Raw genomic sequence first — 25,125 nt, 5'->3', positions numbered from 1 at the left:
CTTCCAAGGTGGGTCCTGAATAGAGCTGGTAATGGGAGCTGGATCTGGAGGAATGTGAGTTTGGTTTGTGACAAAGCAGATGGTGAAGGTGCTCTTCCTCCCACATGTAAAGGGTTAGCTTGAAAGGGTACGTTGAATCCATTCTACGACCTAGGCAGGTGCCTCCTCAAAAGGGACAAAGATTGCTGCTCATTATTTCATGACCAGCACCTCCCCTGGTGAGATGGGGGAGAGGAGGTGCTGGGAACAGGAAGCCATGCACATTATTTACTGCATTTTCCTACAGCTGTGTTTGGCAGGAAACACCAAGATCTTTGAGACCCTGACCTTAGAACAGTACTGTCACCTCCCTCAGTACGTGACCATCGTGGTCAGACTGATGATATGGAGCTCTGACTCTGGTCTTGTTTTATTCAGGAGGTCATCTGTGTGCCACAGGGGTGGGACAGCCATGAGAGGACACCAGGAAGAGGCCGCTAACTACCAAAAAGCAACATGCTTTCCATGGCGCTGGGGCTGGGACTGTGGCCACCAAAAAATAACACCCTGCAAATAACAACATCCACGTCTCAACCCTCAGAACCTGAGACTGGGACCTCATTTGTAAAACCAGTCTTTGCAGAGACTCAAAGTAAAGATGTTGAGATGAGATCCTCCTGGATGATCTGCCTGGGTCCTAAAGCCAATGACCACGGTCATGACAGAGAAGCAGAGGGAACTGGACACAGAGTCAGGGGAGCTGGCCATGTGACCCGGAAGCCAGGGGAGTGACAGCCACAGAAGGAACACGTGGAACCACCAGCAGCTGGAGGCGGTGAGGAATGGAATCCCCCAGACCCTTGTAGGACATGGAGCCCTGCCAACACCTTGATTTCAGATTTCCGACCTCTAGAACTGTGAGGAAATTAATTTTAAGCCACCAGGTTTTTGGTCATTTGTCACAGAACCACAGGAAACTCCTATGTGTCTCATGCATTAGTAAGCAGCTCAATTCCAAGTACCCCAGAATAGGCAGATTTGGAAAGGAAAATGCAATCTACAACTGCAAAACCAACTATGTCTGTCTGTACTTCAACATCTGTTCCACGAACTAAAATGTTGCCTTCTCGCTGTGATCCCACCTTGAGGACTTTGCCGGTTTGAAAGTGGATTGAGAATTGTTGAGAAACATTCAAAACAAAAACAGGGTATCTGACGAAAAACAACTCATTAACATGTGCCGTATCTTAAGATCAGGATAAACAGATTTGGGGAAGGTGGGGTTTATATTAGTATCTACAGTCTTTTTTTTTTTTTTTTTTTTTAGACGTAGTCTCGTTCTGTCACCAGGCTGGAGTGCAGTGGCGCGATCTTGGCTCACTGCAACCTCCACCTCCTGGGTTCAAGCGATTCTCCTGCCTCAGCCTCCCAAATAGCTGTGACTACAGGTGCCTGCCACCACACCCAGCTAATTTTTGTATTTTTAGTAGAGACGGGGTTTCACGACGTTGGCCATGACGGTCTCGATCTCTTGACCTCATGATCTGCCTGCTTCGACCTCCTGAAGTGCTGGGATTACAGGCGGGAGCCACTGCACCCGGCCAACAGTCATCTTAATAGGAGCTCCGAGCTGGATTCCTGTCCTGATAGGATCACAGCCCCTCCGGACACAGAACGGGCCTACATCCCCACATACCTGGAGGCCATGAAAGGGGTCATGTCCAGCTCCAGGGGGAAGGACACATACGTGGTGATCTTCCGCCGCAGCTTGGCTGAGTGTTCAAATCGCTGCAGAAATAGGAAGGGGACAGAGGGAAGAGGAAAGAAGATCAGAAATGTCACTGGAAGCTTCAGGGCCTTCTTCCGATGACAGGTGTCTGTGTTATCTCTTTTGTATTTTATTGAACTGCCTTGTAGCTACATCTAGAATTACAGATTCAAAAACACAGTGGCAATCCACCCAAGTCCTCATTTACAGGGTTCAAGTCTTCAAATGATAGGATTGTTCAGTGGTAACACCAAGGGTACAAAAAGTAATCTTACAGCAAACCCAGCAAAGCACAGAAAACAAAACAAAGATCCGTGGCCCATGGCAGCAAAAATGAACAAATTGTTCCTTTCACCAGACAGAAGACAGTCCTTTGCCTAGATCAGGAGTCACCCATTCCAGCCAGCAAGCAAGGAATGGGCGCTTTCCATGTTTAAAGGGTGGTGAAATGAAACAAAGAACATGTAACGGAGAATCGTATGATCGCACGCAGCCTGTGGAGCTCCACATCTTCAGTTATCTGGGCCTTTAGAGAAAGAGCTTGCCAACTCCTGGACCAGATCTGCATGCTGAGGGCCTTTGTCTTAAAATAAAACAGAAAACCTGAGGAGGGGGTAGCCGGAGGAATGGTAGAAGTAATAAAAACTTCACAACCACTCTGCTCCCAAGAAAACTCACATTCTACTTTCACTGCGAAGCCACTGATTTTGTTTACCGCAGCACAGACAAAAGGACAATTCACAGATGGGAGGACAATTCCCTCACACCCTCCCTTCCTTGGTGTTCTTCCTGCTTGCTGCAATTACAAAAAATGTAACTGCACAGCAAACCAAAAGGCTGAGGACCGTACTGTGGACTAAAAACTAAGTCTGCCATTAGAGTTGGCTTTCTGGAAAACTTACTTTGAGATGAAAACAGGCTACGATGGGCAGTTTCTTCATAGTGAGCTGCTTTGTGGACTCCTGGTAGCTATGGCAACCGCTGCACTTGATCTTGGCGCTGCTGCCCAAGTGCTCTGGTCTGGTGAATCTACAGGCGTTCAAAAGAGACAGGAGTGGTAAGGGAGATGCAAGAGACGGAAAAATGAGAGGAAAGAGGTATTTTATCTCTTTCATTGGGTTGACTTCCCTACCAAAAACATACACTTACAACTAAAAATGAAACAATGAAAAAAAGAGAAAATGTCCACCTTTGCTGCCTGTCTCTACAGAATATTTATCTTAAATATTTTTTTTTCCAGGAAAGGCCTGGGGAAATGGTAATAATTTTCTAAGTACCATATGACCCAGCAGTTGAATTTGAGCCAGAGAAATGAAAACTAATGTTCACACACAAACTGTCCACAAATGTGCACCAGAATGTTACTTGCGAGAGTCACAAAACTGGAAACACCCCGTTTCTTCCCATGGCTGAATAATTAAAGAAACTGTGGAACACTGTACCATGGAGTATGAGACAGCAGCAAAAAAGGAAGGAACTACTGATCCCAAGCTATACCCTGGATGCATCCCCAGAGAATTAGGATGTGCAAGAAAAGCCAATCTCAAAGGGTTCCCTGTTACATCATTCAGTTGACATGACATTCTGGAATTGTCAGGCGTATGGAAATGCAGGAGTCCAGGGTGACTGGGGTTACGGAGTGGGTGGTGAGGGAGGAGGCACTGGAGATGCTGGGTACTTTCCGCATGAATGTCTGAATCCTGGCCAGGGCGTCGCACCACAGTGCTGAGGAGGTCACCATCGGGGGACCGGGGTAAAGGGTACCTAAAGGCTTCTTACAACTGCATGTGAATCTACAATGATCTCAACATAAGCAGTTTAATGTAGAGAGGTGAGAGGTCGGCCAGGTGCGGCAGCTCACACCTGTAATCCCAGCACTTAGGGAGGCTGAGGCAGGTGGATCACCTGAGGTTGGAAGTTCAAGACCAACCTGACCAACATTAGAGAAATTCCGTCTCTACTAAAAATACAAAATTAGCCGGGCGAGGTGGTGCATGCCTATAATCCCAGCTACTCAGGAGGCTGAGGCAGGAGAACCGCTTGAACCTGGGAGATGGAGGTTGCAGTGAGCCGAGATTGTGCCACTGCACTCCAGCCTGGGCAACAAGAGCAAGACTCCATCTCAAAAAAAAAAAAAAAAAAAAAGGCGAGAGGACTGGGAAAGGTAATTTCCTGACCGTGCAGAGGCAGGAGATAGGAGGGCTGCATCACAAGCGTGTCTGGCACAGGTGTCAGCTGCCACTGACAAAACCTGCAGAACAGATGATTCAACAAAGCACACGCCAAATTTTGAAGCTGAAACACCAGCAAAAAATTCACTCTTTTCACAAGCAGGTATGGAAAGCCCTTATTTATGCTCTGGAAATTCTGCCATCTTAACTAGGGCAAGACGAGGGGGCCTCTGGGCAAAGCTGCACCTGTTTTGTTGCTAGCTTTGTGATCTGCTCTCCAAAGGACTCGAAAAGGAGCCTTTGCTTGCAATACAAAGTGGGGAAGGGTGCACTCTACCTCTCCTCCACCTTCCCGGGAGTCAGCACCACGTCATGTCTCTCCTAACAACACAGGCTTCCTACACATTGTAGTTTGTGAAGTGTGGTTTCTACCTCATGGCCTGCTGTTTTGGCAAAGCTTTCATTTTATTGGAATTTATGATTAAATTTAATTTAGCTGCAAAGACTTTCTTTAAAAAGGTTTTGGTTGGCCGGGCATGCTGGCTCACACCTGTAATCCCAGCACTTTGGGAGGCCAAGGCAGGCGGATCACCTAAGGTCAGGAGTTTGGGACTACCCTGGCCAATGTGGCGAAACCCAGTCTCTACTAAAAATACAAAAGTTAGCCGGATATGGTAGCAAGCACCTGTAATCCCAGCCACTCGGGAGGTTGAGGCCGGAGAATCACGTGAACCTGGGAGGTGGAGGTTGCAGCGAGCCAAGATCGCGCCACTGCACTCCAGCCTGCACTCTAGAAAGAGCGAGACTCCGTCTCAAAAAAAAAAAAATTAAAAAAAAAAAATCACAAAATCAGCTGGGCATGGTGGCACACACCTATAGTCCCAACTACTCAGGAGGCCGAGACAGGAGACCAAGGCTGAGCCCTGGACACTGAGGCTGAGCCCAGGAGATCGAGGTTGCAGTGAGCTATGATGGCACCACTGCACTCCAGCCTGCATGAAAGAGCAAGACCCTATCTCAAAAAACAAAATAAACATGCAACGTTGGTCGTGCTGACTATGCAGCCAGACAGAAACCAAAGGCTCGTACCTCTTCTAAGGGATACTTCCACTCAACAAGGACTCTTCTGCATTACCTTTAATTGATGCAAATAAAACAAAGGCTATAAAATAATAGACAAATTTTAGGAAGGTTTTCTGCTGTCTTTACAATTGTATGCTACAGCTACTTAAATACATTTTTTTTTTAAAATCACTCACAGGTGTGGTGGCTCATGCCTGTGAGCACTTTTGAGAGGCCGAGGTGGGTGAATCACCTGATATCACGAGTTCGAGACTAGCCTGGCCAACATGGTAAAACCCCCACTCTACTAAAAATACAAAAATTAGCCAGGCGTGGTGGTGCACACCTGTAGTCCCAGCTACTCAGGAGAATCACTTGAACCTGAAAGGCAGAGGCTGCAGTGAGCAGAAATCGCACCACTGCATTCCAGCCTGGTTGACAGAGCACAACTCTGTCTCAAAAAAAAAAAAATCACTTTGTAAATATTATTACTTATCCCAAATGAAGCAGTACATGCACAATTTCAAAAACAGCCCTAAGAGTACAGAACATCACAACTAAGTTTTAATCATGCGCAGAGAAGGCCGTGGACCATGGGGAGAGGCCCAGGCGCATCTCAGCTCACACTCCGGGGTAGGTGATTAGTACAAGGGCTAAGGGAGCAGCCAGTTTGGCTCTGGGTTCATTTACATGCGGAGGTTGGAGTAGCAGCTGCTGACATTGACACCTGGTGCTGTGCGAAGCTGGGGGACAGAAATATTGAGTCATCTGGCCAAAACAAAGGACAAACTAGCACAAGAGACTGCAGCCAATCCAGGCTCATGCTGCATCTTTGCCCAGGCTCTGTCCTGGGCATGTGAAAGAGCCCTGCTTTGGTCCTGATGGAGCACAGCCTTCTGGCCAGGAGACACGCCCCCGCCGTGTGGGTGCAGGCCTCTCACCGTCGCAGGCAGTCCGTGAGCGTGGTGGTTCCCGACATGTGGCTTTCCCCGTTTACCACGTTGCCCTCGCTCCCTGGGCTCAGGGGCCAGAATGGGGTGGAAGAGCCGGGGAGATCCAAGCTGATGTCCCAGAAGGGGTCGATGGTGGTGGAGACTCCACTGGAAGCAGAGGGAAAACAATGGCTGTGAGGACTGACACCCACCCAGCTCCAGAGGCAACCCGGGGTGGAAGCCGTTCCCACATCCCTTCCCCGCTGTGCCCTTTGTCACAGTGACACTCAGGTGGCATGGGGCAGGAGCAAGAGCAGCAGTGCTCACACCCAACGTGTCCTGGCTCCCAAGGTGGCCCTGGGGAGGGGCGTGTGTGAACTCAAGCAAGGACTTCCCAGTCTGGAGACCATCACAGTCACTGAGGGACTTGGGAGGAGGATAAACTCATGGGCCCTGTCAGAGGCTCTGAATCCACAGGTCTATCTCAGCTGCATCTAGAACTTGGGGCCTGTGACCCTAGGCAACACTGGAGACCCCTGCACATTTCACAGAGCGTGCCCAGGCCAGGCCCAGTGGCCTGCACTGGACAGTCAATGCTGCATTTCACAAGGCCAGTTCCTTGCTAGAAATTTATTTAACAATATAAAAAACGAAAACTTGCAGACTGGGAAATTTACTCTCGATATTTATACAGGATTTAAATCTTGAGACAATCTCCTACTAATGGAATTCAGTAGTTAAGGGACAGCGAGGAGGTCCAAATTGCTCAGAGCAAACTCGGTTTCTAATGCTCAGAGACAAGGCCCCAAACGGTCTATGCTCCTTACAGAAAATGGCCCCCGTGACACAGGCAGCACTGGCCTTTCCCGATATTTGCTGGTCTTATGCAGTTTAGAAGTGACAGTCCATTTCGGGTTCTGCAATAATTTCGGTGGATCATGTCCAGGGTTTTTAAACTTCAACTGAAGTAAAGAACAGAGCCAGGCACGGTGGCCCACGCCTGTAGTCCCAGCTACTTGGGAGGCTAAGGAGGGAGGATCGCTTGAGCCCATGGGTTCAAGGCCAGCCTGGGCAACATACACAAGACCCCATGCCTGAAAAAAACAAAAACAAAAACAAAAAACCTGTAGCATGCACTGAGGTTGGGTGAGAGGGTCCCCTGACCTAACAAAGCAGTGGATTCTCCCTGCACTCAACACTTGAGGCTCTAAGCAGAGACCACATCTGAGAAGAATGAGGGCCACTACATCAGAAAATGGAACCAGAAACCATAAAATAATGAAAACTAACACACTTCGAAGCACGTAGAAAAACAATCCACCATGCATGATCCACGCCTTCTTGAAGAGGGCTCTTTCACTTGGTCCCTGGTCAAGGACTGTAAGATGCAAAATGGTAGGGGAAGCTTCCAAGAACACACTGCTGGCTGTAGACAACAGCCAAGACCTCAACACGAAGGGCTCGCATCCCGAGGGGACACCTGCCCTACGACCTCCCCAAGAGGAAGCACCCCCACCCCACAACCTTTGCTCTCATGGCGTCTATTAATCATTTCTCTCGTAGCCTCCTTAAAGACCTCTCAGAGCACACACAGCTCTGGAGACTGGGAGGATGTCAGTACAGCCCCAGAGGGTTTGATATTGCCCAGCACGCAGCCTCTCACTTACTGGCAGACTTGGCAGGTGACGTCTGACTGCAATCCACCTGTGAAGATCTGGTCTATGATGCAGTTGCAGTGGTTGGGGTTGTTGGCCTTCTTCCCATTGTCATCACCTGGAGACAGACCACGGCTCTGGGATTAGTGTCTCCCCAAATATGGGGAGTCTCTAAGGGAAGAGCAGTTCACTCTGCAGAAGCCTGGGGGAGCCAGGGCCAACGCTTTAAAAGGCCATGTGAGGACACTCCTCATTTTAGCAGAGGGTGTCCTTGTTATTTTAATATGACGAGAAATCACAGCACTTGGATTTTCAATGCTCCTTTTTCTCATTCCCTAACAAGAGCCCCACAGCTTCAGTCTTGCCAAGAAAACCCACCTAATACCCAGTGACTGAGCAGAATAATCGATTCCCATTATCATATACAGAATGACTGAATCAATATTGTTCCAGTGAGACAGCTGAACATATGGTGGGCCAGGTACACCCGGGGAAGCCCCAGCAACCTCCCTCCCTGAGTAGGTATCATGGTGCCCCGAGTTCAGAAAGTGACACCGCAGGACACAGGCTGTCCTCATCAGCTGGAGCCCCCAGGGGACAGCATGTCTTCCAGTCAGTTGCATCTGGAAGTGCCACTCCCACCCTCTCTATTCAATACACGCTTCATTCATATCCATGTGTGCAGATCGGTGAAGAAGAAACTTAAGTAGCAGAACTTAATTCATATGTGGAATACATATTCTACATAACTTCACTAGACAGTGGGGACAGGGCACGAGGCCACCTGTATATACATCACAGTTCAAAGACTGTGAATCATGACAGAGGAATAGAGAAGGGCCACTAAGTCTTCTGAGAGCAGAAGGTTTAAGATTAGAGAGAAAAATGCTTCCCAGAGGGATCTCAAATTCATGGGACAAAATTCAGAGGACAAGAATATCCATACAGGAAGACGCAAAGAATGATGAACAGAATGGCCAGGCGTGGTGGCTCACGCCTGTAATCCCAGCACGTTGGGAGGCCAAGGCGGGTGGATCACGAGGTTAGGAGATCAAGACCATCCTGGCTAACACGGTGAAACCCCGTCTCTACTAAAAATACAAAAAACTAGCTGGGCATGGTGGCGGGCGCCTGTAGTCCCAGCTACTCAGGAGGCTGAGGCAGAAGAATCACTTGAACCCGGGAGGCGGAGGTTGCAGTGAGCTGAGATCGCACCACTGCACTCCAGCCTGGCGACAGAGCGAGACTCTGACTCAAAAACAAAACAACAACAACAAAAAAGATGAACAGAAAGATGCTGTGAAGGCCACAAGGACAAACAACTGCACGTAACCAAGGCCACATGGCCAGGCCACCTCGCTGAACAGCTCTGGCAACCAGGTTTCTAAACAGAAGAACGTTACATTTCTTTTCAGATATTTCCAAGGGAATTCTGTCAGAAGCACGTCAGAGGTCACATTTTGTCATGTGAACATTTTAACAGCAATGCATTTTTGAACAAGTGATTTTTAGAACATCTTTCTGCTGCTTACAGAAGGCTCTTCGTTATTCTCACTAGGTGCTTGGGATAACAGCGTAGTCACTTCCACAGTGGCTCTTTCCTCTCTTATAAATCATACTAGGACATGAAATTCTACCTAAGCTACTAAGTAACTTTCATTTGATTTCTAGGTAAGAATTAAAAGGATCACGCAGTTTTTCAGAGGAAAAAAAGTAAGTACCAAAAGAAAACAGAACCCAAAGTCACATTTGACCAAAACCAGCCATTTTAGCTCAACTGTGGGTTGTTTCTGGGCTGTGATCTCAGAACCCATAGGTTGTACGTAAGCGCCTAGGGCCCGGGTGCACAGCCTTGAGACGGATGAGAAGCAATGGGAAGGCCAGTCCACCAAGCTGTTCAACTTGGTGAACTGTCAGAACAGGACTCTGTTCTCTAAAAGACTCCAAGTTAAAATTAACTGGTAGGATATCGGCTACAACTAGCTGTGCCAGCCCAGAGACCACAGGAAACTCACAAGCAGCCAGGTGCCCTGTGACCTGAGCGCATGGGTTCTCAGAGTGTGGCATCTGAACCAGCGGCATCAGCTGGGAACTGATTAAGAGTGAAGAAGCCCCTGCCCCCCACAGACCTGCTGAATCAGAAACGCCAGCACGGGCTTTAGGAAGACCTGCAAGTGACCAGCCCACACTCATCTGAGAATCACCTCTCAGTCTCTCTGCCTGTATGGACAGACTTCAGCTGCAGGTCCCTCACACTGGGATCTCCACCATGAGGAGTGGGGAGGAGCCGATCTTGGCTCAAGTCATTCATTCCCAGCCTCCCACCTCCAGCGCTAAGAGCTGCCCCTGCCAACTACCAACACCACACATCTCTGAAAAATCATGAGGGTACCACCCTGGGGCCAGGCTGTGGGACTATGTTGGGGGAGATGGCCCAGGTCCAATGAGACCCCAAGAGAAGCTTTGCTCGTCCTGTGTCCCAGCTCTCTGGCTATTTCAGAGCAACCATCAGTCCTTTTGGAGAGTCCCCAATGGGAAGGAGACAGTTGGGTGATTAAGTTGTGTTTGGGGGATGTCCAGAAGCCTCAGGCCTGATAACCCACAGGGTCCCAGAAATGCCAGGGCAGGCAGGGGCCTCAAAGCACAGGCCCAAGAGGGCTCCAAGAGTTTGCTGTTCACTGTGATCGGTCACTGAGGACCTGCCATACTGCTGGAACTACTTCCTCGCCTCTTAAAAATAAACTAGGAGGAGCCTCTCTGAGGTCATTAGTTATGGTGACTTCAGAAACAAATGACGACAAGGGCTATGATGACACAACAATGGAATGTGTCTCCTGTGCCCCTTTTTGCACGAGGGCATACACTCGCTTTGCTTCCTTCCCCTTCAAGGAAAACATCCTGCCCTGGTGGAGGGTGCAGAGCCCAGGGCCCACCTTTGCAGTGTCGGTGGAGCACGTCCAGGGCCGCGATGAGGAACTCGTGGGCGTCCTGCTGCTCGTAGCCTGCCAGGTGCCTCGCGTGGGTCCACACCAGGTGCAGCAACTTATACGGGATGTGAGGGGACCGGTGTCCAGAGTAAAACTGCCAGAGGGCGGGGAAGGAAACCTTGTCAGGAATAAATGTAGACTCTGAACACAGAGTACACACAATCAAAACCTTTATCAGATGCCTACCATTGGCTGTGGCTCATTTGACACAAATGGTTCAATTTTACTTTTCTACTTTGTGCAAAGTCTATTTTTATCTGGGCTTACTGGACTTTTCGAGTCCTCATATGAATTTTTTCCTTTCTACCGTCTAGTTTTCCACATATAAGCCTAAAAAATGAATTATGACTTGCTACTATGAGATCACATGCAAATAAAAGTGACTTGATTTGCCCAATACTAGTTTCCTCAAAGCACTAGCCAAACCACTCAGGCCCATGGACACCAGCACCTCCGCAAAGGGAAGCACATCACTGTGATTATGCAGAATTCACCAGCATCAGCCACAGGACTCTCTGCCTCTGAGGCTAATGGCAATTAGCTGAGGGCTTGCCAGCCAGTCCTCTCCAACAGCTCAACTCCAGACCCAGACCCAGCAGCACACCTTCCATCCCACGGCTTCCTCCCCAGGTCAGAACCCACAGAGGGGTCTTGCCTGTGCAAATACAGAATTCACGGCAGTTTTATTTCTCATCAAAAAACCCAAAACCACAGACCACCCAAATGTGTCTGAACTGGGAAACAGACAACTAAACCATAACCCATCTACATAATGGAACCCAACTCAGACATCGAAAGCACACATCATGGATGCACGCAAGACACGGGTGAATCCACCCAGTATTACATTAAGTAGGGACAGCCAGATTCAGAAAGGCTACTTCCTGCATGCATCCATCCGTATGATGCGCTGGTAAAGGACACTCAAGGGACCGAAGACAGATCGGCAGCTACCAGGGTCTGGGGACTGGGGGTTGACTTCGGAGGGGCACGAGGGAGTTCGGAGAGGTAACAGTTCTTCACCTTGAGTAGCAGCAGTTACACAACTATGCATTCGTCAAAACTCATCTATCTATATGCTAGAAGGTGGGTGTGACTGTAATTTACACCTTAACAAGCCTGAGTCTAAAAACAATCTAACACAAGTGAGCCTATCACTAAAGTCAGTGATACAACCACCCACCAACTTCCCAGCTGCACCCTCCTTTCTCCTATTTGGGCCGTGTCCCCAGCAGTTATGGCACATTGCAGGTACTTTGAGGAAATCGGTTAGGCTCGACCAGAGGCTGGCAATCTGTTTTTGAAAGGCCTGGACAGTAAATAATTTCAGCTTTGCAGGTTGGATAGCCTCTGTCCAACTGCTCAACTCTGTGGCTGTCCCACAAAAGCGACCAATGACCAGACAGACATGAGTGAGCTGGCGTGGCTGCGTCTCTCGCAGAGGTTACGAACAGGAACAGGCCAGGGCTGTTGGCTGGCTCCTGTGCAAGGCACCTGAAGAACAGGCACCAGCCTGCTTATTAGTTGAGGTAACTGAGCTGCTTCAGCTCTGAGAAGCATGTCTAGGTCACGGAGCTGGTGGGGGCTGAGGCGGCAGCCGTGAACGCCTTGCTCTGAACGCTGCCATGCTCTGATGCCGGGGACAGAAGTGGACAGGAACGCCACACGTGCAGCCCACAGGAACAGCCAACGTGCAGCGCGTAGCTCATGAGGACAGAGGCTCTGATGGGGCATGCTTAGAGAGACCTGGCGGTGGAGGAGACTCACATACCAGGAGGACACAGGAGGGTGACACATGCGTGCCTTTCTGAGCCAGGAAGGTAGACCATGGAGGAAGAGGAAGGGGGAGAATCACCCGTCTTTAGAGACAAATGTCACCCACCAGGGAAGTCTCTGCCACAAGCCTCTCAAAGGGCTTCTCCTTGTTCTGAGTCAGCAGTGCGTCCCCAAAAATCACGCCAGGTCTTCCCTTTTTGGAAAACTGTGTTTTCCATAATAGACATGTACATTAAACATTAACTTACTACAAAAGGTTCTAAATGTATCTTCCTTTATCATGGTCCACCTTAAATTTTTTTTTTTGAAGGTGAAAACAAAGTAACAGAAATGCTCCCCTGCAGAAGTCAATGGTGCTCACCTCCTGAAACAGTGAGGACATCTCACAGACCAGACAGGAGCTGGGGCTCTGCATCTCACAGCGGTGCCTGTCAGACAGGAAGAAGTCCCGCAGAAGTGGCGTGTGGGTCAGGGCCTGCACGATGCAGTTCATGAAGCACGTGTTCCCAAGGTTGATCAGCCCACGCAGACCTGGACACAAATCACCAGAGAGCAGGAGTTACCTGTGTGCTGAACCACAGGTGTCGCTGGATCCCAGCGGCTTCCTCTACCTCTACATACTCATTTTCTCTTATTCATTCAAGAAGCCAGAAAACGATGAGATATCGCATTCTGCTAGTTTTTATGCCACTTTTACATGAACAGTATTGAAGAATGTCCACCACCATGGACCCCTCCCACTTCAGCCATTGTATGCTTTGACAGAATTACACAAATATAGTTTCTACGACAACAGGCCAGGTCAGAGTGAAGCCTAATGAACAAACAAAACAGGTTTTTAAAAATGTTCTAGGGCCAGGTGCAGGGGCTCATACTTGTAATCCCAGCACTCTGGGAAGCCAAGGCATGAGGATCACTAGAGCCCAGGAGTTCGAGACCAGCCTGGGCAACATGGTGAGATGTCTCTACGCAAAACACAAAAATTATCCAAACATGGTGGTGTGCACCTGCAATCCCAGCTACTTGGGAGGCTGAGGTGGAAGGATCGCTTGGGCCCAGGAGACAGAGGTTGCAGTGAACTGTGCTCCAGCCTGGGCAACAGAGCAAGACTCTGTCTCAAAAAAGAAAAAAAAAAAAGTTTTAAAGGGTATTCCCTCAATTTGTAGAAAATTCAGCGAACACTTACACTCACACACATCATTTCTCTCCCTGAAGATTACTGTGCCCAGCCTCACCCTGGCCAAAATCAACTTGAGTCCCTTTACCCACACAGACGCTGAAGGCTGTGAGGGCAGGGCTGTTGCTACGCATCACTCTGCGCCCCAAGCCCACTGCAGGTCCCTGCAGAGAACAGGTGCTCAAGAGCTGGTTGCTGAGCACATTGATGAGTGACAGTTATGCAGGGCTTCAACAGAATCATGTGGACTTAAGAAACCCACAATTCTGTATTTACTTTTAAACCCCGGAAAGAAACCTAGCTGAGAGTGACGACACGCTCCACCCACCTATGGTGCAGTTCGAGGTGATCTTTCTCCTTTTCGGGTTGTGCTTCAGCAGTTCAAGCTCCCGTTTGGTTGGTTCCCAAGTTGAAAACTTCTCTCCAACGCCTAAGCAGATGAAGGACAGTTCCAAGTGCTATTAGCAAGATTTTCACATCAAGTGTGTTTACACATAAAAGCTGTGGCGCTATGCTGTCTGTCAGGGTGCATTTCAGTGAGCAACATCCACAGCACCAGGGCTTTCTCAAACTCTACTGTGCTGAGAGGGGCTACACACAACACTTAAAGGAGCTTCTCACAGAGGGTATGAGCATGTGAGCTACGTTTCCTGCAAGAAAAGCAGCACCTCCAGTCAAAACTACCCCAACGCCAATGCCAAAACAGTTGTTTTTCAAATGTCTTCCATCCTTCAGCACAGAGATGGCAGCATCAGCACCAATGGGAACTTACATGAAGGATTCTCCCGCAAACAAGTGAAATTGAAGGAGAGAGCATGCACTTTTCAGCAAACTGAAATAGCATAAACACAGCATCGAGTTACCAAACTAAGATAGATCCAACAGTTAAAAACGTGTGCCACAAAATATTCAAAGAGAGTGGTGGTAAATGCTAATTGGCATCGTATTCCATTCAACGCACACCCTATGCGCTCAGAAGTACTTGTTCCATGCCAACCAACATTTCTGAATACTTCAAAATACTTTAAAAGACACAGCATGTTGGATAGACAGAATTATAAAATGATTCTAGAAGAATTCCATTTTAATCCTGGACATACATTTCTTAGGCCCGTGCTTTAAGTGCTCTGCACAGAATAATACACCCACACTTAGTCACAATGTTATTAAATTTCTGAGATGGAAAAGAACAGCGAACACAAGTCAGAGATTGCTCTCCAGAAAAGACTTGTTAAACACAAATAATTCTGCTCACTGAAAGAGCCCCTGTTGCTATTCTTCCCTTCTCAAAACACTGGGGTGTTTTCAATGGAGAGTAATCAAGGCAAGAATGTAAAACAGGTGTCAGGTTCATATGTTTCCTTTGCAAACAGTGATGGCTTTGCTACCAGGGAGATCAGATGCTCACCTGTCAACTGGGGTAAACCACACCTGTCACTATGTCACTATCGCTGTCAACCACTATGAGCATCTGTCAGAATCAAAAACCAAAAAAAAAAAAAAAAGGAAAAAAAACTCAGGGAAGCCAAGAAGAAATAAAAAATAAAGAAAATGACTGCATGTTTGCTCCTCTCACTCTGTGTAGCCAATAACCAGTGTGTGTGGCCACATGGTGGCGACGGCAAGTGCAAAACCCACACTGGTGTGAGAGCCGTGAGGGCAGCTCACAAGACGGCAAGGATCTGACTGTGCAGTGGGGCTGCTGGGAGACTCTCCTAGTTTCCTTCTGGTGGGTCTAGTTTCCATCTGGTGGGTCTAGTTTCCATCTGGTGGGTGCACGCTGTTGACATGGATTTAACATCACCCAAACAGTCCAGAGTTTTAAAAGAGATTCTACCACAACTTGATCCGAAAATAGTCTGCTCTCCTGGGAGGAAGGAGGTATGTTTACATATAACATTTCTGCAAAGAGATCGCTTGCTGGAATTCGGCAGAGCTGAGGGCAAACCACTCAGGGATGTCCAGATACGGAGTCACCTGTCCCCGAGAGGTGTGACCTCGCCACACTCATTCAGCCCCACATCTGCAGGTGCGCCCTGGGAGAGCTTAAGTAATGCTGGGGTTGTTCCCTTGGCCCAGCTGCAGGCCCATGGGGGACCTGCAAGGGAAGCACCCTGGAAGTGGTCCCAAGCACACAGGCAGCTATGCATGCCTCGATGCTAGCCACCTCCCCTGTCATGCAGAGCTTCAGCTGACTCCACTGTGGGCCTTAGGGGAAGGTGGGGACGGCCTCTTCCCACCAGCCCGCCACTTCCCACCTAGGTACTTCTCTTTCTCCTACTGGGTCTGCCCTTGATGGACATGAGGGAACTGCAGGATCAAGCAGGTAAACTGAGGTGGAACCAAACCTTGCATTTTCCAAGCTTTTCGCTGCTCCTCCTTGGCGATTATTTCCATGTCTTTGTCATAGATGTAGTCCTGGCACAGAAAACAGTAGATGCCTCCGTACATCAGATCAATGGCTGAGGAGAGAAAGGAGGGAGGAGAAACCAAGTTGAATTAAAAACCACAATGGAAGGCTGGAGGGCAGAGTTAAACACAGCGAGGTTCTGTACATACTGACTGTTCACAGCACCTTCCTATTCACAAGCAGGGAAGCCAGTCCAGCGGGGTCTCCTATCCTGAGCAGGTGAGGGGCATGCACTGTGTTTGGCAGCTCATGCCCAGGGCTGAGGTGTCTTAAAAAACAGAGGCGACCCATACATACTTTTCAAAGCAGCCAATACTCCAGGATCAGGACCTCTGCCACCTTCTCTGAATGCGTGGTATTTAAAACTGGTACAACTGCATTGGATATTTTCAGTCCTGGCCACCTGACACGGAGTGACTATGCTTCCCTCCATCTAGAATTCCTGACACCATCACCATAAAGAATGTGGCAGCAACTTGCTGTGACTTTTGTGGTTGGCGGCATTTGCTACTCTTACCTTAAGTACAGGGGGAAAATAGTTTCTCATCGGATGACTTTGATTGACATCTTGACCCAGAGCTACCTGAAGGTGGGTCTTCTACCACAATTTCTCAACTGCATCTTCTATAAAATGGGACTAATAGGCCAGGAGCTGTGACTTATGCCTGTTACCCCAGCACTTTGGGAAGCCGATGTGGGCAGATCATTTGAGGCCAGGAGTTCAAGACCAGCCTGGTCAACATGGTGAAACCCCATCTCTACTAAAGTACAAAAAATTAGCCAGGCATGGTGGCACACGCCTGTAACCCCAGCTATTCGGGGAGCTGAGGCATGAGAATAGCTGAAACCTGGGAAGGGGAGGTTGCAGTGTGCCAAGATCTTGCCACTGCACTCCAGCCTGGGCAACAGAGTGAGACTCTGTCTCAAAAAATAAAAATAAAAATAAAAAAATTATAGTAATACTAGTATATTCTTTTCACAAATAAGAAGAGATACATATGTATGTATAAATTTCAATTTTCTAAAACAGTCACAAGAAACTGTTCACAGTCGTTTCCTTTGGGGAGAAGTATACATTTTCGTGTCGTTTGAACTTTCTAATCGTGTGCATGTCCAGTTTTTAATTGTCAACATAAACCTTTATTTTATGGAAATAAGATCCACTTTTGCTTTCTTTGTTAAAAGTAATAATTTGTAAAAAGTCAAAAAAATAAAATAAAATAGGACTAATAGTTTGGGCTCTTAATTATTTTATCATAAAAGTAAGTAAGATAAAGTCCTCTGAGTGCCTGAAAAAAGGTACTCTCTCCATTCAACAATTTATAAACAACTGGGGTTAACCGGGTGTGGTGGCTCACGCCTGTAATCCCAGCACTTTGGGAGGCCGAGGCAGGCAGATCACGAGGTCAGGAGATTGAGACCATCCTGGCTAACATGGTGAAACCCCGTCTCTACTAAAAGTACAAAAAATTAGCCAGGCATGGTGGCAGGCACCTATAGTCCCAGCTACTCAGGAGGCTGAGGCAGGAGAATGGCGTGAACCTGGGAGGCAGAGCTTGCAATGAGCTGAGATCTCACCACTGCACTCCAGCCTGGGCAACAGAGCGAGACTCCGTCTCAAAAAAAAAAAAAAAAAAAAAAACCAAACGAACCAGGATTACCTACCCAAAGGAAGGTAAATGGCTCTACCGTAGACACATGCATGCGTGTGTTCATCGCAGCACTATTCACAATAGCAAAGACATAAGATCAACCTAAATGCTCACCAATGGTGGACTGGATAAAGAAAATGTACATATATACCATGGGATACCATGTATACATAAAATGAAATGAGATCATGTCGTTTGCAGGAACATGGATGGAGATGGAGGTCATTATCCTTAGAAAACTAACATAGGAACAGAAAAACCAAATACCACATGTTCTCACTTATAAGTGGGAGCTAAACGATTAGAACACATGGACACAAGAGGAGAACAACAGACACTGCGGCCTACTTGAGGGTGGAGAGTGGGAGAAGGGAGAGGATCAGGAAAAACAAACAAAAAAAATTGTCAGGTACTACAGTACATACCCAGGTGAGGGAATAAACTGTACACCAAACCCCTGAATAATACGTTTATATAACAAACCTGCACATGTACCGTTGAAACTAAAATAAAAGTTAAAATATTTTTTAAAAAACTGGGAGAGAAACCCGGCGTGGTGGCTCACACCTGTAATCCCAGCACTTTGGGAGGCTGAGGTGAGTGGATCACTTGAGCTCAGGAGTTCTAGGACCAGCCTAGGCAACATGGTGAACCCCCATCTCTACAAAAATTAGCCGGGTGTGGTGGTGTGTGTCTAAGGTCCCAGCTACTCAGGAGGCTTAGGTGGAAGGATGGCTTGAGCCCAGAAGGCAGAGGCTGCAGTGAGCCAAGACTGCACCACTGCACTCCAGCCTGGCCAGCCTGGGCGAGAGTGCCAGACTATGTCTCAAAAAAAAAAAAAAAATTGGGAGAGTGGGGCTTAAATCCACGCGATGTCAGACACCCGGGAGGCAGCGAAGCACAGAGGAAAGACCATGGATTGAGAGTAACTGGCACCAGCCCTCACTATGCCACCTGCCAGCTGTGCACCTTTCATCAATTACTCCACACCTCTGAGCCTCAGTTTCCCCTGCGGTAAGATGCTGATAGCAACGGTACTAGTGCTTCCCAGAGCTGTGTGATGATTAGGTTAGTATGTAACTTAAGTGCATCCCCGGATAAACAGGGAAGTCTTGGAACACCACAGTTTTATTCTATTTCATGTCTTAAGCTCCTACGACTTATATTGTAGTAAATCTTTGAAGTCTTCCAAAGCAGATCTGTTGAAACTCAAAACAGCAGTTTAAGATTCCCAGGGCTACCTTCTGCCCTACTCAAAAAATTCACAAAATGCCAACAACGATGTTAAAATCCTGGTGGGAGCTGTCGCAGAGCTCAGCCATCAACCTTTGCCACTTCCTGTTCATCAGCAGTACAGCCCCAGCACATGGACGTCACAGAGAAATCCTGACAGAGACAAGTTTACAATAAGGGTGATGAGAATTTACAGTAAGGCCAAGATATCCCGTGAAAAACAGCCCACACGTGTAGCTGACAACAAAAACTCTAGCCTGGGAAGACGGATCACCATTCCAGTGCCTATGTAAATCCTTCTAGATTTAGGCCTTCTTTAAGACGCCTTCACACTGCAACGCTCCCACTGCATAAAACCAACCGACATCCACAAGGCATCAGGACCATTTGAGGGGATAGGGTATCTCTTTAACAAATGCTGCTGGGACAACTGAATATTCACCTACAAATCCTTACCTCATACTGTATACAAAAATTAACTCGAATGGATCAGAGACCTAAATATGAGAACCAAAAGTATAAAACTCGTAGAAGAAAACTTAAGGGCAAGTCTTCATGACCTCAGATTTGGTAAGGGATTCTTAGATCTGACACAAAACCATCAGCAACAAAAGAAAAAATAAAACCAGGCTGGGCGGCAGCAGCTCACACCTGGAATCCCAGCACTTTGGGAGGCAGAGATGGGAGGATCACTTGAGCCCAGAGTTCAAGATAAGCCTTGGAAACATGGTAAAACCCCATCTCTACACAAAATACAAAAAATCAGCCAAGCGTGGTGGCGCGTACCTGTGGTCCCAGCCACTCAGGAGGCTGAGGTTGGGAGGATCACTTCAGCTTGGGAGGTTGAGGCTGCAGTGAGCTGTGATTGTGCCACTGCACTCCAGCCTGGGTGACAGAGGGAGATAGTGTCTTGAAAAGAAAAAAGAAACTGGACTTCATCAGAATTAAAAACATCTGATCCTGTGCTTCAAAGGACACTATCAAGAAACTAAAAAGAACCTACAAAATGGGAGAAAACATTTGCAAATCATACATCTGCTCAGAGTCCAGTATCCAGAATATACACACACACCCCAACGCACGCACACACTGTATACTGTGCATGTGTACATATAAAGAACAACAACAAAAACCAAACAACCCAATTTAAAAAAAGCAATGGACATGAACTGATATTTCTCCAAACATATACAAATGGCCCAACAAGCACATGAACAAATGTTCAACATCACTGGTCATTAAGAAAATGAAAATCAAAGCCACAATGAGATACCATTTCACACTATTATGGGTATTAAAAAATAAAAGTGTTGGCAAGGATGTGAACAAACTGGAAAGCTTGTCCATCACTGGTGAGAATTAAAATGGTGCAGCCACAAAAAAAAGATGGTGTTTCACATAAGTTAAGCAGTGACCTGATGACCCTGCCAGCTCACTTCTAGGTATACATCCAAGAGAAATGAAAACATGTCCCCCTAGAATTACACACAATGTCCACAGTGGCACTATTCCTAAGCGCCAAGACGGTGGGAACAACCCACACGTCCATCAGCAGATGAACGGATGAAGAATGTGGTCTACATACACAATGGAACATGACTGAGCCATACAAAGGAATGAAATACTAATCCATAATGCAACTCAGATGAATCACAAATGCATGCTTGCGGAAAGAAGCCAGACACGAAGGGCCACATGTTATATGATTCCACACATATGAAATATCCAGGAAAGGAGAACCCACAGAGACAGAAAGTAGATTCAAGTCACCAAGGGACAGGAGAGAGAGCAACAGGCAGTGATCTGTTAACGACGCATTCCTCTGTGGTGCAAAAAAGTTTTGAACTAGAGAGGTGGAGGACACACAACATTGTAAATGTGCTAAATGTCACCGACTTGTAGACTTAAAAATGGTTAATAGGGCCAGGCGCGGTGGCTCATGCCTGTAATCCCAGCACTTTGGGAGGCCGAGGCAGGCGATCACCTGAGGTCAGGAGTTCAAGACCAGCCTGGCCAACATGGTGAAACCCCATCTCTACAAAAATACAAAAATTAGCTGGGCATGTTGGTGTGCATCTGTAAGCCCAGCTACTCGGGTGGCTGAGGCAGGAGAATTGTTTGAACCTGAGAGGCGGAGGTTGCAGTGAGCTGAGACCGTGCCATTGCACAGCATGATATTGAGGTGACAGCTTCCAGATGTCCATAAGAAAACAGCTGGATCATAAACACATCATAGAAGATACAGGTATGTTTTGCCTTAAATCGTCTCATTTCTTTTTTACTTTATTTTTTTGAGTCTTGCTCTATCACCCAGGTTGGAGTGCAATGGCTTGATGACAGCTCACCACAGCCTTGACCTCCTAGGCTCAAGAGATCCTCCCACCTCCTGAGTGAGTAGCTGGGACCACAGGCACACACCACCATGCCCTGCTAATTTTTAAATTTTTTGTAGAGACAGGATTTCACCATGTTGTCCAGACTAGTCTTGAGCTCCTGCGCTCAGGTAATCTGCCAACCTCAGCCTCCCGAAGTGCTGGGATTACAGGTGCAAGCCACACCGCTCCTCCCTCATCTCACTTCTTTAAAAAAAAAATTAGTGGGAAAAAAAAAATCAGACACACTGTGTCCAGGCATGGTGGCTCACTCCTATAATGTCAGCACTTTGGGAGGCCACAGCCGAAGGATCGCTTGAGCCCAGGAGTTCAAGACTAGCCTAGGCAACATAGTGAGACCCTGTCTCCACAATTTTTTTTTTTTTTGAGACAGATTCTCGCTGTGTTGTCCAGGCTGGAGTGCAGTGGTGCGATCTCGGCTCACTGCAACCTCCGCCTCCTGGGTTCAAGCCATTCTCCTGCCTCAGCTTCCCGAGTAGCTGGGACTGCAGGGTGCGCCACAGCACCCAGCTAATTTTTTTGTTATTTTTAGTAGAGACGGGGTTTCACCATGTTGGCCGGGATGGTCTCGATCTCCTGACCTCATGGTCTGCCCACCTTGGTCTCCCACAGTGCTGGGATTACAGACGTGAGCCACCACGCCCAGCCTACAAAAAATTTTTCAACACAGGAAGTCACTCGGCCTCCCAAAGTGCTGGGATTCCAGGTGTCGTGGTGTGTGCCTGTGGTCCCAACGAGAGGCTGAGGCAGAAGGATCTCCTGAGCCCAGGAGGTCAAGGCCGCAGGGAGCCATGACTGCGCCACTGCATTCCAGCCTGGACTCCAGACAAAGCGAGACCCTGTCTCCAAAAAAAAAAAAAAAAAAATCAGACACACTATCTGTGTCGTCAGCCTCAGTTAAAGCCGTGGGTCTTATCCTTTACTACGAGTACTCCTTGTAGACAGCTGTAAGGGACGTGGGTGCAGTGACTTTATGGACTCGCATGTTGTTTCCAATAGGTCTTTCTAGGCTAATGTTTTTAAAAGAGCATCAAATTACAGAACTTCAGGGCGGGAAAGCCTAAAAATATCTTTACCTGGAATTGCTAGGCTCACATGAACTATTCCCTAAAACAGGTCTCTAGCTTGGACCCCTTGAAAATGCTGTTCTGAAGGATATCCTGCCAACTCCATGAGCATTCCAAGGAAAACACTATTGTGTAGAAGATACAGTTAATGCACGAAGTCAGAAAACAAAGCCAAGGCCGGGCACAATGGTTCACGCCTGTAATCCCTGCACTTTGGGAGGCCAAGGCAGGAGGATCACGTGAGGTCAGGAGTTTTGAGACCAACCTGGCCAACATAGTGAAACCCCATCTCTACTAAAAATACAAAAATTAGCCAGGTGTGGTAGCAGGCACCTGTAATCTGTTACATGGGAGACTGAGGCAGGAGAACTGCTTGAACCCAGGAGGCAGAGGTTGCAGTGAGCCAAGATCACACCACCGCACTCCACCCTGGGTGACAGCGCGAGACTCCATCTCAAAAAAAAGAAAAAGCCAAGAGCAAAACTGAGTTTTATGTAACTTCTAGAATGTAGAATGAGTTTGATTTTGTAAGGCTGTGAAAGGTAAATTAATCTTGAGGCCACACACAGTGCTAAGGGAGCCTTTTCAAGAACTGTGTGACTGGAAACAATGAAACCCATTGCTGAAGGCCATAAAATCACCTATGCCCACCCAACCCCACGCCAGCCTCAGCGACCTCATATTGCATGGAGCTCTTTCTTTATAAATGTTTGCCTAAGGTGATTCCTAACTATGTGTTTCAAAGGGTCTGACGTTTCATTAGCAGGGACAGTGCAACTTTTCACAGGAAGTCAGCTGGACATAAGACAGCAGGCCATTCACTCAGAACCATCGGATGCTAAGGCAAACTGAGGACGCGATTCAGCTGAGCTCGGCTTGTCCCTTTCACTTCCAAGTGTCACCAGTGAGGGGCACGCATTACTTGAGACAAACGACAAAGTGGACTTTTGGAAGAGTGGAACTGCAAATCAAAAAATCAAAGAGTAGCAATTTGGGGGCCACAACTATCCCCTCATCCCAGAAGCTCGCCTCACCCAGGTTGTGCCGCTTCGCCTTCGCATGCTCGTGAATATGCTTCTTTGTGAAACAGCCGAAGAAGACACAGTAGAGGCAGGAATGCAGCCTGTTGAGGTGGACGCCACAGACATGGCAGATACAGGACTTGGCCTGAAATTCAGAGAAGAGGAGGAGTGAACGCTGTGTGATAAGACAGGGGTGCTCAGAGGAAACAGTCAAGCAAAGCATCCCCCCCAAGACAGCTACTGGAAGAAAGGACAGGGAATTCCATCTTCAAGGCTTACCACTCTAGAGGATCGTTTAATCCTTTCAGTTCCCCCAAACAGGACTTCATTCAGATGAAAACTAGCTCCCCATAGGAAAACTCCGTCCACAACTTCAACTGCCAAAACCCTGTAAGCTACGGGGATGTTCCCCCACCTCCTCCTCCTGATCCTGATGGGCACCCCAAGCCCAGCTCCCATCCCCACTGCAGGCCAGCAACTCACACCTAGTCACCCTTAACCTGGACATCACTTCAGATTTGCAAATCCAGGTTCCAGGACCACAGCAAATTTAGAAGCAACAAGAAAAAGGGAGGGAGACATGAATCAAAGCAATGTACAGAAGAAAGAAAAAGGAGCAGGGCATTACCAAGAAACAGACCTCACAAACCTGAAATGTTAATCACGGCAATGATGAGCACAGTGCTAAACAACCGTTACACCCCCAACCACCCAGGAGTGCCACTGACTCACAATACTAACGGGATGTGTGAACAGGGACAGCCGCCACTGGCAATAGTTGCACAATTCGAGCACAGAAATGAGTAAGAGGAATTATTTATACTGAGTTTTAAAAGAATCCATAAGTCCAGATTGATAAACATATACACCTACTATGTACCCATCAGATTTTTTAAAAAAGAAATTAATACTATACAAACACAAAGTCTTCTTCGCAGGAGAATTCCATCTAATAAATATCGTAAAAAGACAAAAATACAAGATCTTCATTTTATGCTTATCATAGTAGTAACTGATTCAGGCAAGAGTCATCAGTAGATGCTAGAACCATTGGGTAAAAAAATATTGTATCATTCACAACTGTGAAAATAGTAGAAAAGGTCCATATATTCATCAACAGATGAGTGGATGAACAAACTGTAGCATATACACAATGGAATATTAATTACTCCACCACAGAAAGGAGTGAAGTACTGACACATGCTACAATGCAGACTAGCCTTGAAAATATCATGCTAAGTGAAGGAAGCCAGAAACAAAGGGTCACGTATTCTATGAGTCTATTTTACATGAAATACTCAGGATAGATAAATCCACCAACACAACTCAGGACGTTGCCAGGGGCTGGGGACAGGGAGAACAAGGAACAGATAAAAACATTTTCAAATTTGATACAGGTAAGGCAATGACTGCACAGCAGTGTAAACCACGAAATGTTGCTGAATGATTCCTCTAAAACAGTTTACTGTATTATGTGAATTTCACCTGGATTAAAAAAATATACTAAGTTACATATACAATTGTCCCTCGGTATCTAGGAATTGATTCCAGGATCCCCTCAGGTACCAAACTCCATGGATACTCAAGTCCCTGATACAAAATGTACTTGCAAATAACCTATGCACATCCTCCCATAAACTTTCAATCATCTCTAGATTAATTACAATACCTAATACAAAGTAGATGCTATGCAAACAGTGGTTATAGTGTATTGTTTCAGGAATAATGACATGAGAAAAAGTCTGTATATGTTCAGTACTGATGCACCTATCCCTTTTTTCCCCCAAATATCTTTGATTTGTGGTTGGTTGAACCCACAGAGGTGGAACTCAGGCCGCTTG

General features: G+C 47.3%; 1 protein-coding gene across 4 annotated transcripts in view; it reads right to left on the bottom strand.

Moving 5' to 3' along the window:
• The window catches only part of USP22 (ubiquitin specific peptidase 22), a 43,904-nt gene that overhangs the window by 5,490 nt on the left and 13,289 nt on the right, over positions 1 to 25,125 (bottom strand). For all 4 annotated transcript variants that reach the window (XR_008540261.2, XM_063798860.1, XM_016930807.4 and 1 more), the window contains exons 2-10: positions 23,297 to 23,429; positions 15,856 to 15,969; positions 13,836 to 13,937; positions 12,692 to 12,861; positions 10,501 to 10,648; positions 7,580 to 7,685; positions 5,922 to 6,080; positions 2,650 to 2,776; positions 1,676 to 1,767 (exon numbers count right to left, since the gene is read on the bottom strand). Coding sequence is in view for 3 of the 4 variants with exons in the window: in XM_016930807.4 (XP_016786296.1) it covers positions 1,676 to 1,767; positions 2,650 to 2,776; positions 5,922 to 6,080; positions 7,580 to 7,685; positions 10,501 to 10,648; positions 12,692 to 12,861; positions 13,836 to 13,937; positions 15,856 to 15,969; positions 23,297 to 23,429 (1,151 nt within the window). In the remaining variant the exon portion in view is untranslated. The remainder of the gene's footprint in view (positions 1 to 1,675; positions 1,768 to 2,649; positions 2,777 to 5,921; positions 6,081 to 7,579; positions 7,686 to 10,500; positions 10,649 to 12,691; positions 12,862 to 13,835; positions 13,938 to 15,855; positions 15,970 to 23,296; positions 23,430 to 25,125) is intronic.

This window comes from Pan troglodytes, chromosome 19 (genome assembly GCF_028858775.2).
Source record: "Pan troglodytes isolate AG18354 chromosome 19, NHGRI_mPanTro3-v2.0_pri, whole genome shotgun sequence".
Taxonomy (NCBI): Eukaryota; Metazoa; Chordata; class Mammalia; order Primates; family Hominidae; genus Pan; species Pan troglodytes.
This window is presented reverse-complemented; position numbering and strand designations above follow the sequence as displayed.